Source organism: Ovis aries, chromosome 12, assembly GCF_016772045.2.
Source record: "Ovis aries strain OAR_USU_Benz2616 breed Rambouillet chromosome 12, ARS-UI_Ramb_v3.0, whole genome shotgun sequence".
Taxonomy (NCBI): Eukaryota; Metazoa; Chordata; class Mammalia; order Artiodactyla; family Bovidae; genus Ovis; species Ovis aries.
Genome location: NC_056065.1, coordinates 39,292,763 through 39,315,410, shown reverse-complemented (window position 1 = coordinate 39,315,410; position 22,648 = coordinate 39,292,763). Strand labels below are relative to the sequence as shown.

Here is a 22,648-nt window from a genome sequence, read left to right as displayed (position 1 = left end):
TACCCAATTATATGAAACAAAGTACATAGCCAATCATTTCAGGTTCTCCCTACAATTCTCATTTCTAATAGTTCTTAATTTATAAGACTCAGGTTTCTTTAGAGACACTTTAAGTAGTTAAAGTATTAAAAAGAGAGTCCTAGTTTTCAGTTCTCTGAACAGGTACTATTTTTCTCCTTATAATACAAGCAGTAAGAATAAATAAATAAATATTTAGGTTAATTTCAGAATTACCTAAGTAACTCCTCAAAGTATAGCAAAGAAAATTACAAACCTCCATCAAAAATAATGTCACAGTATTTTTGAAATATTTTTACTCCAAATGTTTTGAGAAGACAGAAAGCTAATACACAAATTACAACTTCATCTTTATTTAAGGTACCTTTTTCTGGGATTGTACATCTTCATTTTCTAGTGCACAATTGTCATCTTGAGAGTAATACAATGAAGCTGAAGAACTCTCTTTACAACACACATGCCAACTTGGAAGCCTGTAAAACATCCACCGTCACCATCCAGAAAAAAAAAAGGTAAGGTTGTTAAATCAACATATTCCATACCATGAACTAGAATTTGAGGCAAGAGACAAACAGATGGTTCTTATCCTAATGTTCTTGACAATCTGACCATTTAACGATGAAGACAAATGTACATAAGACAAAGGCTTTTTATTTAATACCCTAAGAAAAATATAAAGCGTTATCAGCACTCCAAGTAAGACATCATTAATCTCACAAAGGTAAAACAGGAAATACTTCACAATAATAAGAGTATCTGACAATTATCACAGAAGGAACAGAGAAAGTTGACGAACAGCTAACCTCAAAAGCACCAGATGCCACTGATATTCTAAATTCTACCAAATATTTAAGAACAAATAATGCTAAAGCTACCTGAACTATTTCAAAGTATAGAAGTAAAGCTTCCAAATTATTTTATAGGGAACAAAACAATGATATCAAAAATTAATGGAAACAGTACATATATATAAATACTATAGGTTAATAATACATATGAAATCAGACACAAAAGTTCTGAAGAAAATAAAAAAGAAAAAATCTCCATTAACATACCCAAGATGCAACACACCACTGTTATGGTCAAGTAGAGTTTAGCTCTGATATTCCAAAATGGTTTAGAATATATTTACTTTGCTATGCAAAAATATCAAGGAAAAGAAATCTCATTATCATCACCAAAGGACATCTGATAAATTTATGCAGCCATCCAGATTTTAAAAGTCAATAAAATAGTAATACGTAGATATTTAACATGAGAAATACATAGTACATGCATAACACATAAGCCTAAGAGTCACTATCATAATCAGTGAAGAAACCAAAATATCCCTATTTAGATCTGAAACAAGAATGTCCATTATCACTAGTATTACATAAAATGAGGACAAAGGCAGCATAAAAACAGGAAAGGATACAGTAAAATTACCAATAATTGCAGATGAGTTTATATGGTTGGAAAGCTAAAAAGTGTTATAAGAAGGCTTGGGTATAAAATAATATTCCTAACCCACTCCAGTACTCTTGCCTGGAAAATCCCACTGAGGAGGCTGGTAGGCTGCAGTTCATGAGGTCGCTATGAGTCAAGACATGACTGAGCGACTTCACTTTTCACTTTCACGCACTGGAGAAGGAAATGGCAACCCACTCCAGTATTCTTGCCTGGAGAATCCCAGGGATGGGGAAGCCTGGTGGACAGCTGTCTATGGGGTCGCACAGAGTCGGACACGACTGAAGAGTTTGCCCTTTTTTTCCCCTGCCTCACTATCTGAGCTGTGGCATCTCATGTTCTCTAGCCTTTTTCCTGGGATTATATCTTCTGCTTCACTGGTTAATAGGCGTTCAGACTTGATCTGAATTATACCACTGGGTTTCCTCAGTCTCCAGCTTTAAGACAGCAGAATTTCTCAGATTCCATAATCGTGTGACTCAACATCTCATTTTACATATAGTGGCTTCTATTTCTCTGAAGAACCCTAGTACACCTGACATTAGTATGTACTACATTATTAGCATATTTACCCTATTGATAAAGCTACCCTATAGCTTTATCAATAGTATCACTGTTTACCTCTAATATATCAGTCCCTATATAAAGACAGATGCTAATTAAAGACAGACCTGCAAAGATATCCTTAATTTTGTGTATAAGAAAAAAGCCTAAAATAGATAAAAATGATCACCAACTAGGAACTGTCAAGAAATTTTAAATCACCAAAGTAAAATGAAATAACACAAACCCACACCAACTACACTGAAGAAGAATGAATCTCTATAATACAGTCTTTACCGTCAACAAGTTCTCCCAGGTGAATTAGACATGCATGCCCCATCATTACGAATCACTGGGTCACATTAAAACAGCTGAGGGCACTTTGCTACATGACTAAATGGATCTGATTCCATACTACTGAAGCAACTTTCAAAAACTGTACTGTGAAAACCCCAAGCCTGATGAAATTACTTTCAAAATTTTTTAGAAATTCAGCACCAGAAATCACAACAAGCAAGATAAATGGAGCCCCTGACACTCTCCCCTCAGACTCTATTACTATTGATTAAATCGATTGTGAGCCAAGTATATCCTCTTACACTTAAACTCTTTGAGAATCAATTTCATATCCCTAACTACTTTAGCCCCTCCCCATATAGCCAAAACCTGCAAACATCAGGTGTTTAACAAATACTTACTAAAGAGGGTTCTTAGGGGAACTGTTTTGTAGCACACAGCAGAAACAAAATCCAATCACTTTTCATTCCTCTTCCCATCAGCCCCACCTCCTGCCTGGACCACTACCACCACCTCCCCAACTCAACCACCCATCCACCACCCCCTCACACAAACACAAAACATAGAATCTGGAAAATAAGAGGACACTTGTGTCTTGTTGTCACCCCTCTCCACTGCCACCCCACTAATGTGGCATGGATTCACCATTCACATGGAAAGGTATCAACTTTTAGAGTAGGTGTAATTAAAAGTCTTGTAAAATTTGCATTTGAGTGTCATTTAGGATACAAAAAGCTAACCATCTTCTAAAACCTGTAAACTAAGTTATAAAGCAGAATAATTTTTTTATTAAAGAGGAAAATATAGGGCACATTACAAAATATTAGAGCAGAAGACCACAGGTCAAAACTGGTAGGTAGGATGCAGGTAAAACAGCAGCAGGAAAACTATCCTTCTGAGCCCATCTGGAGACAAATTGAATACAAAAGAGCCACTCTTTCAACTCAAGAAGATAAAGGACAGTTTAAATCTAAGGGAAAAAGGACTCTTAAGGACAGAAATCACTGAAAGAAAAACCAAACCAAAAGATTAAAACCAAAAGTTGGTTCTCCAAGGAAAATATTAAAAAGACAAACCTCTGGAAAAACTGGTAAAGGAGAGTTGGTGATATGAATTAACAAAATATGTTCTAAAAGCATGAAATAACCACAGGCAAGACATATTTTTTTAATTATAAAATATTAACAGCTATATATACTAATATATTTGAAAACTCAGAAGACATGGATGTTTCTAGAAAAATAACAAAATTGGGACAAAGTATACAAAAATTGGAATTCACTGACAATAATGTAAAAATTTTGAATGGATTAATCAACACCTTATCTAGAGAAAAGGAAATCCCAATCTTTTTTCCCCCTACTTTTTATTTGGAAATAATTTGAAGCTTTCAGAAGAAATGCCAACATAGTACAAAGAACAACTGCAAACCCTCTCTACCTGCTGTGAACCGTTTGTCCCATCATTTGCCATTCTCACAGCAAGTTCATGGCCCTCTCTCTTTCCCCACTCCATGTAATCTATCTCAAAGTATCTCTGTACGTGTTTCCTCAGAAAAAAGGATATTTTCTTACACAACCACACTACAATTAACAATCTGAGTAAATGGTACATTGACACAATAATCTATGTCCCCAGAGGTGTCCTATCAGCATTCCCCCTCCCCTCCTCAACCCCAAGCACAGAATCAAGTCTAAGACCATGTCCTGTGTCTTTAGCCTCCTTTAACCTGGAACAGTTCTTGGCCTTTATCTTATATGGTACTGACACTTTTGAAGGACATAATCCTTTTATTTTTAAATACCATGGTCCTTTTTTTGAGGTTTGTCTTATGTTTTATCACGACCAGATTCAGGTTATATATTCCTAGCTGGAATCCTTCCTAAGCAATGTGTCTTTCTCAGGGTACCATCTCCAGAAGCATCGGATATCCATCTGTTTCAGTACTTGCAATTCCACTTTTACATACTTCTTAAGAGAAATGAAAACTATGTGTACAAAAATGCCCACAATAGCTTTTACTCCTAATAGCCAAAACCTGAAAGTTGTCCAGATGCTCAACAACAGGAGAATATAAATAAACTGTTGTATACTCATACAATGTGTTATACTAGTTCTCACAATCAAAAGGAATGAATTACAAATGAATGAAATAAGACGGATAAATGTTGGAAACATTACACTGAGTGAAAGAAGTCAGACACAAGAATAAATACTGTATTAATTCTATTTAAATAGGTTTCCAGAAGTAGCAAAACTAATCCATGGTGATAGAAATCAAATCTCCAGTTGCTTCAGGGAATTCTGTAGAATGTGACATGAGAAAACACTCTGGAGTGATAGAAATGCTCTACATCTTGATGGGTGTGAGTTACACAGATGTATGCATTTGTCAAAACTGATCCAACTATACAGCTGACAACATATGCACTTAGCTGTATGTAAATTATTTCAATTTAAAAAATAAGCAAAAAAGTCAATATTTTCCTCCCCAGCAATAACAAGATAGAAAATAAACCATTAGCAGTAACAATTTTTTAAAATAATTTAGAAATTAACCTTAAAAACTACACAACCATTTACAGAGGAAAAAATGTTAACTCTAATAAAGACCATAAAATGAAGAGACAACTGAAGATCTAGTATGTTCATGGATGGAGTGCTGCTGACAGCAAAGTAAAGACAGCAGTTCTCCCCGAACTAATTCAGCACTCCAATATCAAAATACCTGAAGGATCCTTACCATATAGCACAGGGAACTCTACTCAATACACTGTAATAATCTATGTGGGAAAAGAAAATGAGAAAGAACAGATATATGTATATATATAACAATCACTCTGCTGTATGCCTGCAACCGACACAACACTGTGAATTTACTATATACTCCAATATAAACTAAAAAAAATTTTTTAAAGAAAATCCTAGAGAAAAAAACCTGAAGGATGTTCTAAATATGGAAAAACTGATCTAAGAAAAACTATATTAACAAAAAAAGCAAAGGCAAGTGGTTCACCTTGCCAGATAATTAAGATTTATCGCAAAACCACTCTAATTAGCCTATAGTATTAGGACAGCAAAAGATAAACAAATGGAACAGAATACTCCCAAATGCATTTGTTGGTATAAAGTCTCTCTTTAGAAGCAGCATACATGCAAAGGGCTCAATAAATACTCAGTGAATACATGACAACAGCCCTTCCTGAGGCATCTGTCACACTACTCAGAATTCAAACAACATTGATTCCAGTAACTAAAACAAGTTAGTGTTTTTGTTTTTTTTTTAAGTGTTAGGTAGAAGGAAATAGGAAAAAGAATGAGATTAATAGCATTATACCATTTACGCAAATTTTAAAACATATAAACAAAACCTTATTTTTGGAAGAAATCAGAAATCTAAGTAAATACATGAAGATTAACTGGAAAAACACATCAAATATACTCCAGGGCAAATGCCCAACATGGGGGAGATAGAAGCGAAAATGAAGATAGAATATAAAAGAGTAATGATGTAAAGTGGAGGGAAAAAGGGGGACCTATGCTGGGAGGGATTGGGGGCAGGAGGAAAAGGGGACAACAGAGGATGAGATGGCTGGATGGCATCACCGACTCAATGGACATGAGTTTGAGTGAACTCCGGGAGTTGGTGATGGACAGGGAGGCCGGGCATGTTGTGATTCATGGGGTCGCAAAGAGTCGGACACAACTGAGCGACTGAACTGATAAAGAATGTAGCATTAACTGAGTATGACCAATCTGATTCTAAGTATCTGATGTCTCTAGAAGAGAACACAGTCTCTCTTTAATGTGTCAAGCTGTTTACATTAAAATATTAATTTAACTTTTACAAATAAAGAAAATTAACCTCAGAAGTTAATTGGTCAAAAGTCACTCAACCAATCTAGATCTCTCCAAAGCCTATCATCTTTCTGTCCTGCTACATTTCCCATGGCATATTCTCTAGTCAACAGATAAATGAAAAGAAAGGTGAGAAAATAACATTCATCCATTCTCTTAAGAACTGATCATGTTATTAAGACTAGTTACTGCAGATACAAATATAAGAACTATCATAAAGGAGGGGCAATGTTTACCCCTTGATTTAGATGCCAGCCCCAAGAGACAAATTTTATAGTGTAGTGACTAGGGCATGGACTTCAGAGTCAAAACTTGTTATTGTTCAGTCACTAAGGCCTGTCCAACTTTTTGCAACCCCATGGACTGCAGCACTCCAGGCTTCCCTGTCCTTTACTATTTACCAGAGTTTGTTCAAATTCATGCCCATTGAAATGGTGATGCTATCTAACCATCTCATCCTCTGCCACCCCCTTCATTTCCTTCAGTCTTTTCCAGCATCACGGTCTTTTCCAGAGTCAGTTCTTCGCATCAGGTAGCCAAAGTATTGGAGCTTTAGCAATAGTCCTTCCAAGGCATATTCAGGGTTAATTTCCTTTAGGATTTACTGGCTTGATATCCTTGCAGTCCTGGGGACTCAAGAGCCTTCTCTAGCACCACAATTCAAAAGCATCGATTCTTTGGTGCTCAGCCTTCTTTATAAACCAAATCTTACATCCTGGGTTCCCCCTTTTATTATGTGCATTCTCTTGAACAAACTAATTACAAAAGCTGTAAGTCTCAACATAAACACTGTAAAACAGGAAAATGAAATAATGCACGTGCAATGCTTCAGTTCAGCTACTCAGCTGTGTCCGACTCTTTGCAACCTCATGGACTGTAGCACACCAGGCTTCCCAGTCCATCACCAACTCCCAGAGCTTACTCAAACTCACATCCACTGAGTTGGTCATGCCATCCAACCATCTCATCCTTTGTTGACCCTTCTCCTCCCTTCAATCTTTCCCAGCATCAGGGTCTTTTCTAATGAGTCAGTTCTTCACACCAGGTGGCCAAAGTCCTAATGGAGCTTCAGCATCAGTCCTTCCAATGAATATTCAGGACTGATTCCCTTTGGGATTGACTGACTGGTTTGATCTTGCAGTCCAAGGGACTCTCAAGTCTTCTCCAACGCCACAATTCAAAAGCATCAATTCTTCAGCGCTCAGTTTTCTTCATAGTCCAACTCTCACATGCATACACAACTAATGGAAAAAACATAGCTTTCATTAGATGAACTCTTGCCGACAAAGCAGTGTCTCTGCTTTTTAATATGCTGTCTAGGTTTATAGCTTTTCTTCCAAGAAGCAAGCGTCTTTTAATTTCATGGCTACAGTCACCATTTGCAGTGATTTTTGGAGCCCGAGAAAATAAATTTGCCCATCTATTTGCCATTAAGTGATGGGACTGGATGCCATGATCTTCATTTTTTGAATGTTGAGTTTATGCCAGCTTTTTCACTTTCCTCTTTCATTTTCATCAAGAGACTCTTCAGTTCCTCTTTGCTTTCTGCCATTAAGTGGTGTCATCTGCATATCTGAGGTTATTGATATTTCTCCTGGCAATCTTGATTCCAGCCTGTGCTTCATCCAGCCCAGAATTTTACATGATGTCTTCTGCTTCCCTGGTGGCTCAGACGGTAAAGCATCTGCCTGCCATGTGGGAGACCTGGGTTCGATCCCTGGGTTGGGAAGATCCCCTGGAGAAGGAAATGGCAACCCACTCCAGTACTCTTGCCTGGAAAATTCCATGGACTGAGGAGCCTGGTGGGTTACAGTCCATGGGGTCGCAAAGAGTCAGACACGACTGAGTGACTTCATTTTCACTTTCTATTCTGCATATAAGTTAAATAAGCAGGGTGACAATATACAGCCTTGATGTATACTCCTTTCCCAATCTGGAACCAGTCCATTGTTCCATATCCGGTTTTAACTGTTGCTTCTTGACCTCCATACAGATTTCTCAGGAGACAGCTAAGTTGGTCTGGAATTTCCACCTCTTGAAGAATTTTCCACAGTTTCTCATGATCCACAGTAAAAGGCTTTAGCGTAGTCAATGAAGCAGAAGTAGATGTTTTTCTGGAATTCTCTTGGTTTTTCTATGATCCAGCGGATGTTTGCAATTTGATCTCTGGTTCCTCTGCCTTTTCTAAATCCAGCTTGAACATCTGAAAGTTCTCAGTTCACGTACTGTTGAAGCCTGGCTTGGAGAATTCTGAGCGCTGTTACTTTGCTAGCATGAGTTGAGTGCAACTATGTAGTAGTTTGAGCATTCTTTGGTATTGTCTTTCTTTGTGATTGGAATGAAAATTGACCTTTTCCAATCCTGTGGCCACTTCTGAGTTTTCCAGATTTGCTGGCATATTGAACACAGCACTTTCACAGCAGCATCTTTTAGGATTTAAAATAGCTCAACTGGAATTCCATCACCTCCACTAGCTTTGTTCGTAGTGATGCTTCCCAAGGCTCACTTGACTTCGCACTCCAGGATGTCTGCCTCTAGGTGAGTGATCACACCATTGTGGTTATCTGGGTCATGAAGATCTTTTTTGTATAGTTCTGTGTATCCTTGCCACCTCTTCTTAATACCTTCTGCTTCTGTTAGATCCATACCATTTCTGTCCTTTATTGAGCCCATCTTTGCATGAAATGTTCCCTTGGTATCTCTGATTTTCTTGAAGAGATCTCTAGTCTTTACCATTCTATTGTTTTCCTCTATTTTTTGCATTGATTGCTGAGGAAGGCTTTCTTATCTCTCCTCACTATTCTTTGGAACTCTGCATTCAAATGGGTATATCTTTCTTTTTCTCCTTTGGCTTTCGCTTCTCTTTTCTCAGCTATTTGTAAGACCTCCTCAGACAACCATTTTGCCTTTTTGAATTTCTTTTTCTTGGGGATGGTCTTGATCACTGCCTCCTGTACAATGTCATGAACCTCCATCCACAGTTCTTCAGGCACTCTGTCTATCAAACCTCATCCCTTGAATCTATTTGTGCAATGCTTAGTCTGGCATAGAATATGCACTCAAATTGCAGCAGTTGCTATCAGCTGCTGTCCTTCTCACCGTCTTTGATTTATCGAATTCCAAAGTAGTGACAACAGTTGTTTCTAAGTATATTGGTTCCACAACCCTCTTTAGAAGCCAAAATCCATGGATGCTTACATCCCTTGCAGAAGGCCCTCAGCATCTTTGGATTCAATCAACCTCAGATGGAAATGGGTTGGATAATTTGAAGCATACAGGAGGCTACTCCAACCTCTTACATTCCTTCTGGCTGCCAAACAAATGTGTATGAACTCACACCTACCACTCTCCAAATATTTTCTATTTCCGCTCACAAAAGTTTATCAATCACCTCTCTTTTGAAAACAAGGTCCTTTTCTCAATTTTCAAGCTTCTCAGGCTATCTGAGACTTTTCTATTTCTGACCTCATTAAACTTCTTTCCCTAGTTTCTTCCTTCTCTTCAGAGCCTTAGTTTGCTTGTCACCTTTCTTTGTTCTAAGTATCTGCAGCAACTCCATGTTCAGTCAAAAGATTTTGTTTCCTAAATGATCCCCTCTACAAGAACAGCTCCAGCCAAAGTGTCATCTTTACTGAAGTCTGCATTTAAGTGCCTATATAAAATTTCCCTTGTAGCTTCCTTTGTGGCTCAGCTGGTAAAGAATCCGCCTGCACTGCAGGAGACCTGAGTTAGATCCCTGGGTTGGGAAGATCCCCTGGAGAAAGTAAAGACTACCCACTCTAGTATTCTGGCCTGGAGAATTCCATGGACTGTATCGTCCATGGGCCCGCAAAGAGTCAGACACGACTGAGCAACTTTCACTCATACAACGTCTCCACCAAGATATTCTACTCAACTGAACCAAAAGCTCCTTCTCTTTTAACACTCTTTGCAACTCTTCTAATTCTTTTTTAACACCTCCAATTCCTCTAGTTGCCCAAGTTAAAAGAAAAAAGTTCACTCCTCTCTGAACTTTATTTCAGATTCCTAATTTTAGACCCTAGAATTTATTTTCTCAACCATCATCAGCTCCAAGAAAGCAGCTACTTTGTTTTGTCCACCAGAATCCTGCATAGAACATAGCAAACAGAAGCCTCAGTAAACATCTTTAAACACTGAGATAGATGACAGAAAGGCAACGTCAAAGACCAAGAGCTGGTCAGAGGCAAACCAAAACCCAGTTCCTTTCAATCACAGCCCAGTGCTGTTTCTACTGCACTGCCAACCTGCCAACCTATCACCAAACCTATCATTGACTTGCTCAAAACCTCTGTTCAACACACCCTCTTCATTTCTGCTGCCAAGTAAAGTCCTTGTTAAGACAAACTTTAACTATTCCAATTGCTTTTCATTTAGTATTCATCCCTCCAGCCGTTCTTCTCTGAGAAATATCTAGTACAATGATGTCAAAATAATAGTCTCCAAACACCACTTCTCTTGCTGGATCTTGGCTGCCTAACTCCCTGGTTTAACATGCAAAACCCATCATAATCTCCAGAAAACATTTGGAGATGTTCCAAATCCATTTATACAGAGGGCAAAGTGACTATGCCATTTTACAAAGCAGACTTAAACATCGAGGTGGGGTGCTGGAAGCAATCCCCCACAAATACCAAGGAATGACTTTACTTCCTACTCAGATTTGTCTGCTTACTATCATTTCCACCCGTATCCAGTACACTGTCTCCTTTACCCGTAACTCTTTCTCATTTCTCCTGACAATTAAGTACTGTCTGCCCACTGCAGGCAGGCAAGCAGAAACACACACACATGCAAACTAGGGAAAGGCCACTACTCATATTAGCAGCACCAGTATATCTTCTTTCAGTCTGTGAAGCGCCTGTATTCCGCAGAAGCAAAGTTTTATGAACCACAGACATCATTTCTCTTACAACCAAGTCTTACCTGACAACTCCTGTCCAGTTTTTCTCTTCAAGCATCTTCTAAGCAACTCAGCCTTTTGTACTGTTCACTAATGCTCAAATCAGGTATCTTAGAATGTTAACAGTGCGAAAGAAAAATCTCAGAACTCATTTAATTTGGTAGTAACTACTGGAACACACAAAAAAATATTCCAAACTTAGCAAACCTACAAGGTAAGTGGCTTAGGCGGTTTTTTTTTAAGCTTCATGAATGAATAATTCCAATATTCATTCCTCATTGAGTCAATCCGGTCAACCTCATTTTCTAGATAAGAAAACTGACCAAGAAAAGGTAGAGAAACTTGCCTAAGGCCACCTATCAGCCTAAGGTAGCACAGGGTAGTGGTTAAGAGCACAGGCTCAGATTCAAAGGCTACTTGAATTCCAGTTCATTGCTTACTGATAATTTTGGCAAGTTGGTTAATTTTTCTGTGCCTTTCGTAGTCTCTTTAAAATGTGACTATCTCAAAAACAGTTTAATAAAGTCAAAATGAGTTAGTGTGTATAAAGCACTTAGAACAAAAATAAGTACCCAAAAGGTTCACTGTTAATACAGGAAAGAAAGGATTACAATCAAGTCTAACTTGGTTTCCTGCCATTTTCACTACACCAGTATCTTTGTATATTCTGACATCAACTTGTATACTCCTCAGGGCAGAGCTCAAGTCTCCTGCTTCTTCAGCAACCCCCACCACACCCAATATATTGTTGGCCACCAAATAATATTTAGAACAAACATATGGATTCCTGTTTCTGAACTCTGATACCTCAGCCTAGGATCCAACTTCTGCCCAAGTATCCAGACTGAGTGAATAATAAGAACTTACCTAACAGGGCTTACTAAGAGCAAAGCACTGTTTTAAGCACTTGACACATTTTCTCCTGTTACTGATTTCAGATACTCCATAATAAGAAATACAACATAAACTTAGTATTTATGAGCTATGTCAATGCTACAAAACATTTTCTAATGAAGTGTTACTTTTACGAAAAATATAAAATAATTTTTAACTGAGTCATTACAAAAACGAAGTCCTAAAAATAAAATCAAATTTTATTTCAAAAAACTTAGCATTTATAAAACAAATATATACCAAAGGACTGACACACTGCAAATACTTAAAAGCAATTTTCATTCCCTTGAGACATGTACAATTTTATTTTCTGAAACTACTTAAAATACAGCCTTGAAAACAAAACAGGTGAACATACACTTGGCACTGAAGTACCAGCTGCAACATGTACATGTTCCCAACAAAGAGTATTTAGTTTCTCACTAACGTATTTCAAATACACAAATGTTTCTACATAAAGATGACTTGAGAGAATAGCACTTAAACTTTCAGTAAACATCTCTTTCCTTTCATTAAAAAGCACTAGACTATTAGGTATACATGTAGATTCATTTCTCTATTCAGATTGTTGAGAAAAGTGAAAGAATACTTAAAGAGTTCATGAACAGTTGAAAAATGAAATAGCCAACATCCAAAGGTAAGTTTGGAGCTGACATCTCTTGTTTTTCTCAATGTCTGCCAAGACATTTCTTACTGTCTACTACTTGCATCTATTCCAATACATCCCCAAATGTTTAATAACCTAAAGAGGCTATTTTGAAATACATCCAGTTCTTTAAAAAATAATTCCAAAGGATATTATAAGTAAATTATTTATCATTTTTTACTGAAGACACGTGTTCAGCTTTTACACAAAGACATCATACACCTTCTCTCACAGACTTTTTCCTATTTAGGCAATCTGGTTTCATCTCATTTGTCTGAAGGATCTGACACTGTTTTTAACAATCCAAAACCTCTTTTAAGTACCAGACATTGTCTATGGAATGTATATCCCAGACTAAAAATAAACTTTCTTCCCAAACTCACATAAAGTTCCATAAGAAAGTGTTTAATTTTTTCTACTGAGATATAATTGATATATAACATTTTATTGGTTTCAGGTGTACAATACGATTCAATATTAGTATTTATTGCAATACGACTGCCACAAAAGTTTAGCTGACATCCACCATCACCAGTACAAATGCTTTTTCTTGTGATGAGAATTCTTAAGATCTACTCTCTTAGCAACTTTCAAACATACAATACACTATTGTTATGTACACTCGCCATGCTGAACATTACATTCCCATAACAACACAGACTTTTTTTTAAAGTCATCAAATAATTTGGAGAAAAAGGGTTATTTTATTATTTTACTTATTTTGAATATTATTTGATTCAGAAAAGAAGTAGATTTAGAGTCTTTAAAAAGTTATAGAAACAAAACATAGGGAAAAAAATCTCCAGATCAAAGATAGAGTTGAGATTTTTCAAGGAAAAATTTTTCCCCCAAGGAAATTTCTAATCATTATCTTTAAAAGGGGGGGCGGGGGTGGGGGGAGGGAACTGCTTATAAAAATATAAGCAAAAAAAAAAAAAATCAAGTTTCTTATTTTTCTGCTCACTTAGGCATATTAACAAATGAGCAAGATACCAGCAAAACTGTCAGAGAAAACGCAAAATAAAGGGTACAGAGACAAAATTACAAACCAAGAAATAAACCTCTTAAATCAATGAAAACTAGGTGACATATCCTCAGAAAAATTACTATTAATACTAAGGCCAAAAAGGCCAACAAAACAGATTACCCTGAATTAGGTTATCTATCAAACTCTCCCCTAGTGTGACTGCCGCTTCACCATTCTCAAACCATTTTGTGGATGAGAACTGAAGCTCACAGAGGTAACTTGTCCCAGGACACACAGCTAGAGATAGACCATATCTATTATAGAATACAAAGTCTTCCCTTCGAGTTCCTAAAGACCTTTTAAACTATTTTTAGTAACTATCTCTCAAATGTATGAGAATCATTTAAATGTCAGGCTCCTCTCTCATTAGCTCTAAATATGAGCTCCTCTAAGATGATCCTTTTCGGTGCAAAAAAGAAAAAATAGACTTTTTTAGTCTTAAATAAACTAAACCACTCTGTGGGAGATGCTGATAATGGAAGAATTTTTGCATGTGGTGGAGGCAGAGATCAAGTATTGAAGGTAATCTCTGTACCTTCTGCTCAATCTTGCTATGAACCTAAAAATACTCTAAAAAAAAGTTAACTTTTCATTCATTTAGCTTTACCAAGATTAATATAAGGATTCACACTCCATCTAAAGGTCAGCCAGTCATAACAGCAGAGACTATACAGGCTGAAAGTCAAGGAAAGAATGAAAGTTCCATAAACAGTAAATCATAAAATATATTTTACTTCCAGCATATTGTGATACAATATCATTTACATGTGCCCAATGAAGCAGATTCAGGGATTAACTTATTTAGTTTTAACTAAACTGACTCTCACAACATGGAGAAGTGGCTCTGAAAAAATTCCCACAAAGATAACAATAAGGAAAGCTAAAGCCAACAATAAAATCGCAGGGCTAAGAACAAGCTATTATTCATCCCCATTATAATGTAAAATAATCTAGTCAATTACACACCTCTCACCAAATTATTACTTTTTAAATAAGAACAAAAAGTGTTAACAAAGTATTAGATTATTTTCTTTCTTACTTTTCTTAATTACCTAATTTGTGTCACTTACTATATACACTGTGATTAGTATATAAATACACCAATACCACATTTGCACATGTATAAATCTTATAAACAATTAAGTACATAATAAAGCTACATACACAATGTTTTTCTGATGAGCTCAGTTCAGATGCTCAGTTGTGTCCGACTCTTTCCTACCCCATCAATCGCAGCACACCAGGCCTTCCTGTCCATCACCAACTCCTGGAGTCCAGCCAAACCCATGTCCATTGACTCGGTGATGCCGTCCAACCATCTCATCCTCTGTCGTCCCCTTCTCCTCCTGCCCTCAATCTTTCCCAGCATCAGGGTCTTTTCCAATGAGTCAGCTCTTCGCATCAGGTGGCCAAAGTATGGGAGTTTCAGCTTCAACATCAATCCTTCCAAAGAAATCCCAGGACTGATCTCCTTTGACTGTCAAGAGTCTTTTCCAACACCACAGTTCAAAAGCATCAATTCTTCGGCGCTCAGCTTTCTTTATCGTCCAACTCTCACATCCATACATGACCACTGGAAAAACCATAGCCTTGACTAGACAGACCTTTGTTGACAAAGTAATGTCTCTGCTTTTTAATATGCTGTCTAGGTGGTCATCACTTTCCTTCCAAGGAGTAAGCATCTTTTAATTTCTGATGAGGGGAGGACACAAAAAAATCTGAATGTCTACTACTTAAGGCAAGTGGTTTTTGGTTTTTTTTTTTCCTTTTTTGAATGGCGATCAACAGAATGCAAGCAGCCCCAAAGAAGCTGAAAAAGTCAAGAAGCAGATTCTTCCCCTTAGAGTCTCAAGGAACCAGGCCTGCTGACACCTTGACTTTAGCCCAGTTAAAACTTATTTTGGACTTTCGACCCACAAAACTGATAATAAATGTATGTTGTTTTAAGTCACTAAATTTTTGGTAACTTGTTACAGCAGCAATAGAAAACTAACAAAGAGGACTCCTGGGACTTGGGGCTTTTACTGCTAAAACCAGGATAAGTTGGTCACCCTATTTTCAGGTTTTCAATGACAGTAACAACATCTGGTACACAATGAGCATGCAAAAAACCTTTGTTGAATGAGTTTATGGTGAAATATATAGATAATGTACCCTTACTATGTTACAAAGATCTATCATATATATTCTCTCTTGTATTATCATCCTAAAACCCTGCGGGCTGTGAATGAATTAGTTTTCCCACTTTTAGGATATAAGAAATAAGATTCCAAGACACCACAAAACATGTCCAAGGACACAGATCTACTAAGTGATGGAGCCATAACTACAATATAGGCTTTCTGGCCCATAATCAAAAGGATTACAGCAATCAGGATCCTATGAATCAGGCAGCCTAGGTTCAAATCCAAGCTTCAGAGCTTAATAGCTGCTTTGCCTTAGCCAAGTTTCTTCTCTACTTCCTCAACTGTAAAATGTAAAATTAATTTATCATATGCACATAGTGTTGTTGTGAAGATTAAAGGTGCTGAAGATTAAAGGTGCTAAAATGTAAAAAGCACACACCACAGGTTTGGCAAAGATGTAGCTAACAATAAATAATAGCTATCATAATTATTCTTGCTGTTAGCTATAGTACATTTATGCCTAAAATACTATGCTACTTGATAATCACATAAAAGTATGAAAAAAGGAAAAAAATAGCAACCAGAATGAATAATAAAGATTGGATGGGTCTTCTGTGAAAGTAATCTAAGGTTAGGACTCCAGGCTGGAAAGACAAAAGGAGAGGGGAGACATAATCAAGATCTGTAAATATGTGACAATATAAATGAGGTGGTTACAAAATGCAGTAATATTGGTAGGATGAGGAGGCTGGAAATTTAGAAACTAGAGTATTATAGTATAAACATATAGCACTCAAAAATCGACAAAATGATACAACTTAGAAATGAATCACAAAATCTTGGAACACCTTACGAATGACAAAGACAAAAATGACTCTTTTGCCAAACCTGCTGAACCCTAAAATGGCATTAGGCTAAGGGAGAACAGAGATGTTGAGAAATGACCTAACAGAGCAGACTGCAGCTCTGTTAGGACCAGATCGCCAGGTGAGTCAGTAACTAAATTTCATTATTCCAATTTCCCAAGGAAGAAGTGTCTCTTTACCAATCACACCATACACCACTCCTCTTCCTGATCTCATCATGACCCTTCCAAAATATTCTCAAGCCTTAATATTCTACTTTAATGCCTTCCCACTGCTTCAGTAGAGGGCAATTAAAATCTCTCTGAATTTGGCAGTGCAAACAAATCTCAAAACAAACTAACCCAACTGTTTCTTAAACAAAAACTTCTTAAATTTTGCATCTTTTCATTGTGAAAATCAACAAACTTTACAGAACTTTATGACTATTATTTTCAATAGGCCAACTGATTTCTTTTCCCCTAACAGGTCACGGCATCATCGACTCAATGGACTTGAATCTGAGGAAATTCCAGGAGACAGTGAAGCACAGAAGCCTGATGTGCTGGCAGTCCATGGGGTCACAAAGAATCAAACACAACTGAGCAACTGAACAACCAATTATGAGCTCATCACTATTTCTAATGAATCAAGTTGAGAAACCATTCTGAGATTAGCTTAAGCAAAAGACAGCCAGAAATTAAACAAAGTAATAGAAGCACAGTTAATTTAAATCCAGAAATGATTTTTAAAACTACACTGAAATGCTTGATTTCACTGCCACCAACCAATTAAATTTTTTTCAATTCCATTTGAGGGTAGAAACTTGGAACTGGTAGATAAGTTAGTCTTGAAGACCACTGTATAGTTAGTATAAACAACACTATTTTATGATAATTATAAACTTGCTGAGACTAGATCTTAACTATTACCAGCACAAGAAGGAATGGCTATGTAATATGATACAGGTGCTTAACTACTCCAACAATGGTAATCATATTACAATATATAAATGTATTAAATCAATATGTTCTACAATTTACACAATATGTTCTGAAATTTACACAATGTTATATGTCAGACAGTTCAGTTCAGTCACTCAGTCATGTCCAACTCTTTGTGACCCCATGAATCGCAGCATGCCAGGCCTCCCTGTCAATCACCAATTCACGGAGTTCACTCAAACTCACATCCATCGAGTCAGTGATGCCATCCAGCCATCTCATCCTCGGTTGTCCCCTTCTCCTCCTGCCCCCAATCCCTCCCAGCAACAGAGTCTTTCCCAATGAGTCAACTCTTCGCATCTGGTGGCCAAAGTACTGGAGTTTCAGCTTTAGCATCATTCCTTCCAAAGAAATCCCAGGGCTGATCTCCTTCAGAATGGGCTGGTTGGATCTCCTTGCAGTCCAAGGGACTCTCAAGAGTCTTCTCCAACCACTCAGTTCAAAAGCATCAATTCTTCGGCGCTCAGCCTTCTTCACAGTCCAACTCTCACATCCATACATGACCACTGGAAAACCATAGCCTTGACTAGACGGACCTTTGTTGGCAAAGTAATGTCTCTGCTTTTGAATATGCTATCTAGGTTGGTCATAACTTTTCTTCTAAGGAGTAAGCGTCTTTCAATTTCATGGCTGCAGTCACCATCTACAGTGATTTTGGAGCCCAGAAAAATAAAGTCTGACACTGTTTTCACTGTTTCCCCATCTATTTCCCATGAAGTGATTGGACCGGATGCCATGATCTTCGTTTTCTGAATGTTGAGCTTTAAGCCAACTTTTTCACTCCTCTTTCACTTTCCTCAAGAGGCTTTTTAGTTCCTCTTCACTTGGGTATATTTCAACTTAAAAAAGAACAAAAATCAGAGATTCTGGTGTGTTTTAAATGTGAATGAAAAGTGTAACCTCTTTGCCTTAAACCATTTCAGACAGTAATGAATAATAATAACATGGTCTAAAGATGGGCAAGATCAGGGAGAAAGAGAAAAGATACATAACCTACAACTAAACAGCCAATAGAAAGAAATGGTTATGAATACAAGGTTTCCCTCTCTCACGTACAAATTTAAATTTAAAATGAGATGAGTGTACTCACTTCCTACAAGCACTTTTTGTACCCAACGTGATGCTGATAAGTATTAAGGTGAGGTAACACTGGTCTTACTAAAGGGTTGAGAGTAAATGTCAAAAAGGTCAAATTTCTTGTTCTCTAAAACGTCTACCAACCTACCACTCAAAATTCTTCAGCCAGGCAAGTGTCTTCTTATTTATCTATTATTTTCTGGTACAACTTCAGTGTCTTTGGAATCCGTCAGACACCCCACATTAATGAAAAAGAAAAATGTTGGTGTTTTGCAGAAATAAGCTAAACAAGAAACTTAGTTTACCTAGATTTTAATGTAACAGCAAATCACTTTGACCGAAGAAGCATCTGTTCAATCAGCAAACATCACACAGCTCTGAAGAAATCCCCTCGGAGTACAGAAGGGAATTTTCAAGTGCAATGGTAATGATCCTTTGATTGATAAGCTGGCTTTCTCTGTTCCTCCCCAAAAACCCAAATGTGCCAGGGATTAACAGAAGCTCCATACATAAACTTATAGACAAAGCACTCTTCCCGCCTTCAAAATGCAGGGCTTATCCTTCCATTACTAAGGGACATTATCCAAGGCACACTATCAGAAACCCCCGTGCACACTACACCTAAGACACACTCTACTGAACAGCTTATCATCTACCCCTTGAAAAAGGGCTACATAACGCCCCCCAAAGTTTCCAACAACAGCAACCCCAAGAGTATCCGAGGCAAAGACCAGGCGAGAAAAGGGCCAGAACTACTGTTTGTACATTTCACCTTCAGAAGTCACGTTTTTAAAATCGCCTGTCGGGAACACGCCACATCCGACAAGCTTTCTGCCCTTCGCACAACCATGAAACCAAGTGGCTGGTACTAAGCCCGAACAACTTAGCCAGTCTCTATCTGAACACTACCCAAACACCCCTCCATCGCCAAGGGCCAGGGTAACTGGGTACAAAGGCACCCGGGCGCTTCCTCTGCTACTTAAGACTGTAAATTCCAAAACGCACCATGAAAACCTCCATACAGAGTGCTGCCAGGACAGTCCGCCGGGAAGTCACGGAATAATGTATTTGTTGCTTCACAGGCGCCTCGGAGACCCGCACCCCAAAAGCCAGGATAATTTGGGGGTGTGACCTGGGCCGCTCCCTGCCCCGTCTCCCCTTACGGGAAACTCCCGTATGGTCGCGGCTACTCACCAGACCAGGGAACATAGAGAGAGGCACGAGACCAGGGCCAAGGCCCGCCGGTACTTCTTCATCTTCTCCTCCTTCTTCCCCCTGCCAGAAGGCGGCACATCCTCCCTGCAGCTGCCACTGCCGAGGCCAAGATGGAGGAGCCGGAGCTGGAGAGTGAGGATGGGACCGAGAGTCCGAAGGGCTGCGGCGCTGGAGGACCGGCTCCTGAGCGGCTCGCGCGCTGGCTGCCCTCTCCCAGGGGCCCACGGCGGCGCCGACCCGAGCGCTTCACAGGACGACTCCGGGGAGCGCCGCTGCTGCCGCGGCCGCCGGCTCGTCCGCGCCCGCCTTCTCCAGCCGCCACCTCCGCTGCCGCCCCATATCCCCCCCGCCCGCCCCGGCTCTCGCTCCGTGCTGCCGGCGACCAACGGCCGCTGCGCACTCGCCTCTCAACAGCCAATCGCCAGCGGAGCCGCGACACCTCACACACCGCTGAGCTGGAAGAAGACGCGTCACCCACGTCCCGCGGCGTTCGCACCCCCACCAGCCTCCGCGCCAGCCACGCCCCCTCCGACGTCTCTGGCGGCTGGCGCCGAGGGAGGAGGACACAAAGCCGGAGAGCCGAGGTGGCCACCGCCCCGCCCACCTCAAGTCCCGCCCACTTCAGGAAGTCCTAGAGCAGCCTCGTGACCCTCAGCCTCCTTCCTACGCTGGCCCGCCCTCTTGCTCGGGGCGCGCGTAGTCCGCGCAAAGGCCCTTGGGAGTTGTAGTTTTCTCTCCAGAACCCTCGTTTCCCTGTCCCTGTCCCTCTTAGTATCACTGTTTTAAGAGATCTGTGGTTTCGCTTTTCACCGCAAGACTGACCAGCTTTGGAAGTATTACAGGCAGTTTTCCTTTTTTGACCGCAATTTGTGGAAAGGCCTAGAATGACGGTGGAGGGGTAGGGGGGAAGCTATACTAATAAAATTTAAAAGGAGTTTCCCTGTGTCAGTGGGCGGGCCCATCGAACTAGATGCTGATTGGCTGGCGGAAAGGGGTGTGTGTGTCAAGATTTCCTCTAACCTGATTGGTTGAAGTGGGACAACTTTCTCATCTTTTCCGCCTCAGGGAGAATTTCGCAGCCGGCTAGATTCCTCTGTTGGAATCGGCTCGATTCATCTCTATTCTTTTGGATTCATGCTTTGGTTCGCTATGGTGGGGCCAGAAAGGAAAACTGCGGCTCCTTCTGGGGGAGTTTCAAGTTCTGGGGTTCACCGAAAGCGGGGGAATTGGTCGTCTTCACACGTCTTTCGTTACCGTCTGAGACCAAAAAGTTACCCCTTCTCAATCTGTAAAACGAGCAATGTACCCACCCGAGATGTTTATGCTCCTGAGGCTTCTAAAGATCTCTCAGAAACTAGATTAGGGACCGTCTGCCTGAAAGTCCGCAATTCTTAACCACCCTGGAGAAGGCAATGGCACCCCACTCCAGTACTCTTGCCTGGAAAATCCCATGGACGGAGGAGCCTGGTAGGCGGCAGTCCATGGGGTCTCTAGGAGTTGGACATGACTGAGCGACTTCGCTTTCGCTTTTCACTTTCATGTATTGGAGAAGGAAATGGCAACCCACTCCAGTGTTCTTGCTTGTAGAGTCCCAGTGACGCGGAGCCTGGTGGGCTGCCGTCTCTGGGGTCGCACAGAGTCGGACCCGACTGAAGCGACTTAGCAGCAGCAGCAGCTTCTTCCCAAGCGCCTCTTAACGTAGTTCTCTTCTTGTAGATTGTATAGGGGAAGAGGCATTAGCTTCTGATCTGGGAAGAAGACATCTGGTCTCTGGCCTAACGTGTTCCTTCTTCTATCCCTGGTGATACGTTTGTTTCAGACTCTTGACACTACCAAGGAAGTTAGTCGCTACCGAGTCGCTTATTTTCTTTTATAAAATAAGAAATATAACTCAATGGTGTTTCCCTTTTTGTCTTGGCTATCAGAAACTCGAAACTACCTTCTCCAGAAAGCATCCAGACAAATGGGAGAAAGGAGACTCCAACTGTCCGATTTGTCCAATGGTCAAAGCAAGTGTTATTAAAGTATGAGGCACTTATTGCTTATGTGATTAAAGGAAAAAAGACTCCATAAAATGTCCATCTAATTTTGAGCCATGTAATTTCCTTGTAAACCTTCTAGGTTGAATTGTTTGTTAATTGTATTTCCAGGAAACTGAATGTTTTGACTCATTCTAAAAGTCTTGCTATAAGTCAACTGGATATTTAAAAAAATTCTGCAAAGCATGATTTGGTTTTAGAAGAATTCATCCTAAACTAATTTTTCTTGCAAAATCTAGAATGATCTGTTCATGGCCCTTTTGGCATATGACAACAAAGTCTCTTTATCTCTCTCACTGCAGTAGGCAAGCACTTAACTAGCCCAAGAGCAGTATCAAATGATTAATATGTAAATTTAAAGGAAGGTAGGGACAAAAGAAGTATGGGGATTATTTTACATTCTTTACCGTGTTGGGCACCCTTTTCCTTTCACTCCAGGAACTAGGTTATTCAGGACGAAGAGCAGGTGTTCCTGAGCTGGTTCTCCATAGATCACAGCCAACAAAAAGTTCTGTTAGAATACATGCTCGTCTCAAGCCTGACAAGTTATCAGGTGCCAGTCTTGTATCCTGTCCTTCTCACTCCAAACCCACAAGTCCACATACAACTAATAGATAGAATTTTTCATCCTTTTTTCCTCCCTCCCTACTTTCCTTTCTTTCTCCATTTTTCTTACAGTTGAGGCTTTAGGG

General features: G+C 39.4%; 1 protein-coding gene across 8 annotated transcripts in view; it reads right to left on the bottom strand.

Moving 5' to 3' along the window:
• Positions 1 to 20,265, bottom strand: part of SUCO (SUN domain containing ossification factor) — an 88,199-nt gene extending 67,934 nt beyond the window's left edge. For all 8 annotated transcript variants that reach the window (XR_006061466.2, XM_027975617.3, XM_027975618.3 and 5 more), the window contains exons 1-2: positions 19,897 to 20,265; positions 383 to 491 (exon numbers count right to left, since the gene is read on the bottom strand). Coding sequence is in view for 7 of the 8 variants with exons in the window: in XM_027975617.3 (XP_027831418.1) it covers positions 383 to 491; positions 19,897 to 19,958 (171 nt within the window). In the remaining variant the exon portion in view is untranslated. The remainder of the gene's footprint in view (positions 1 to 382; positions 492 to 19,896) is intronic.
• Between the last annotated feature and the right edge of the window lie 2,383 nt (positions 20,266 to 22,648).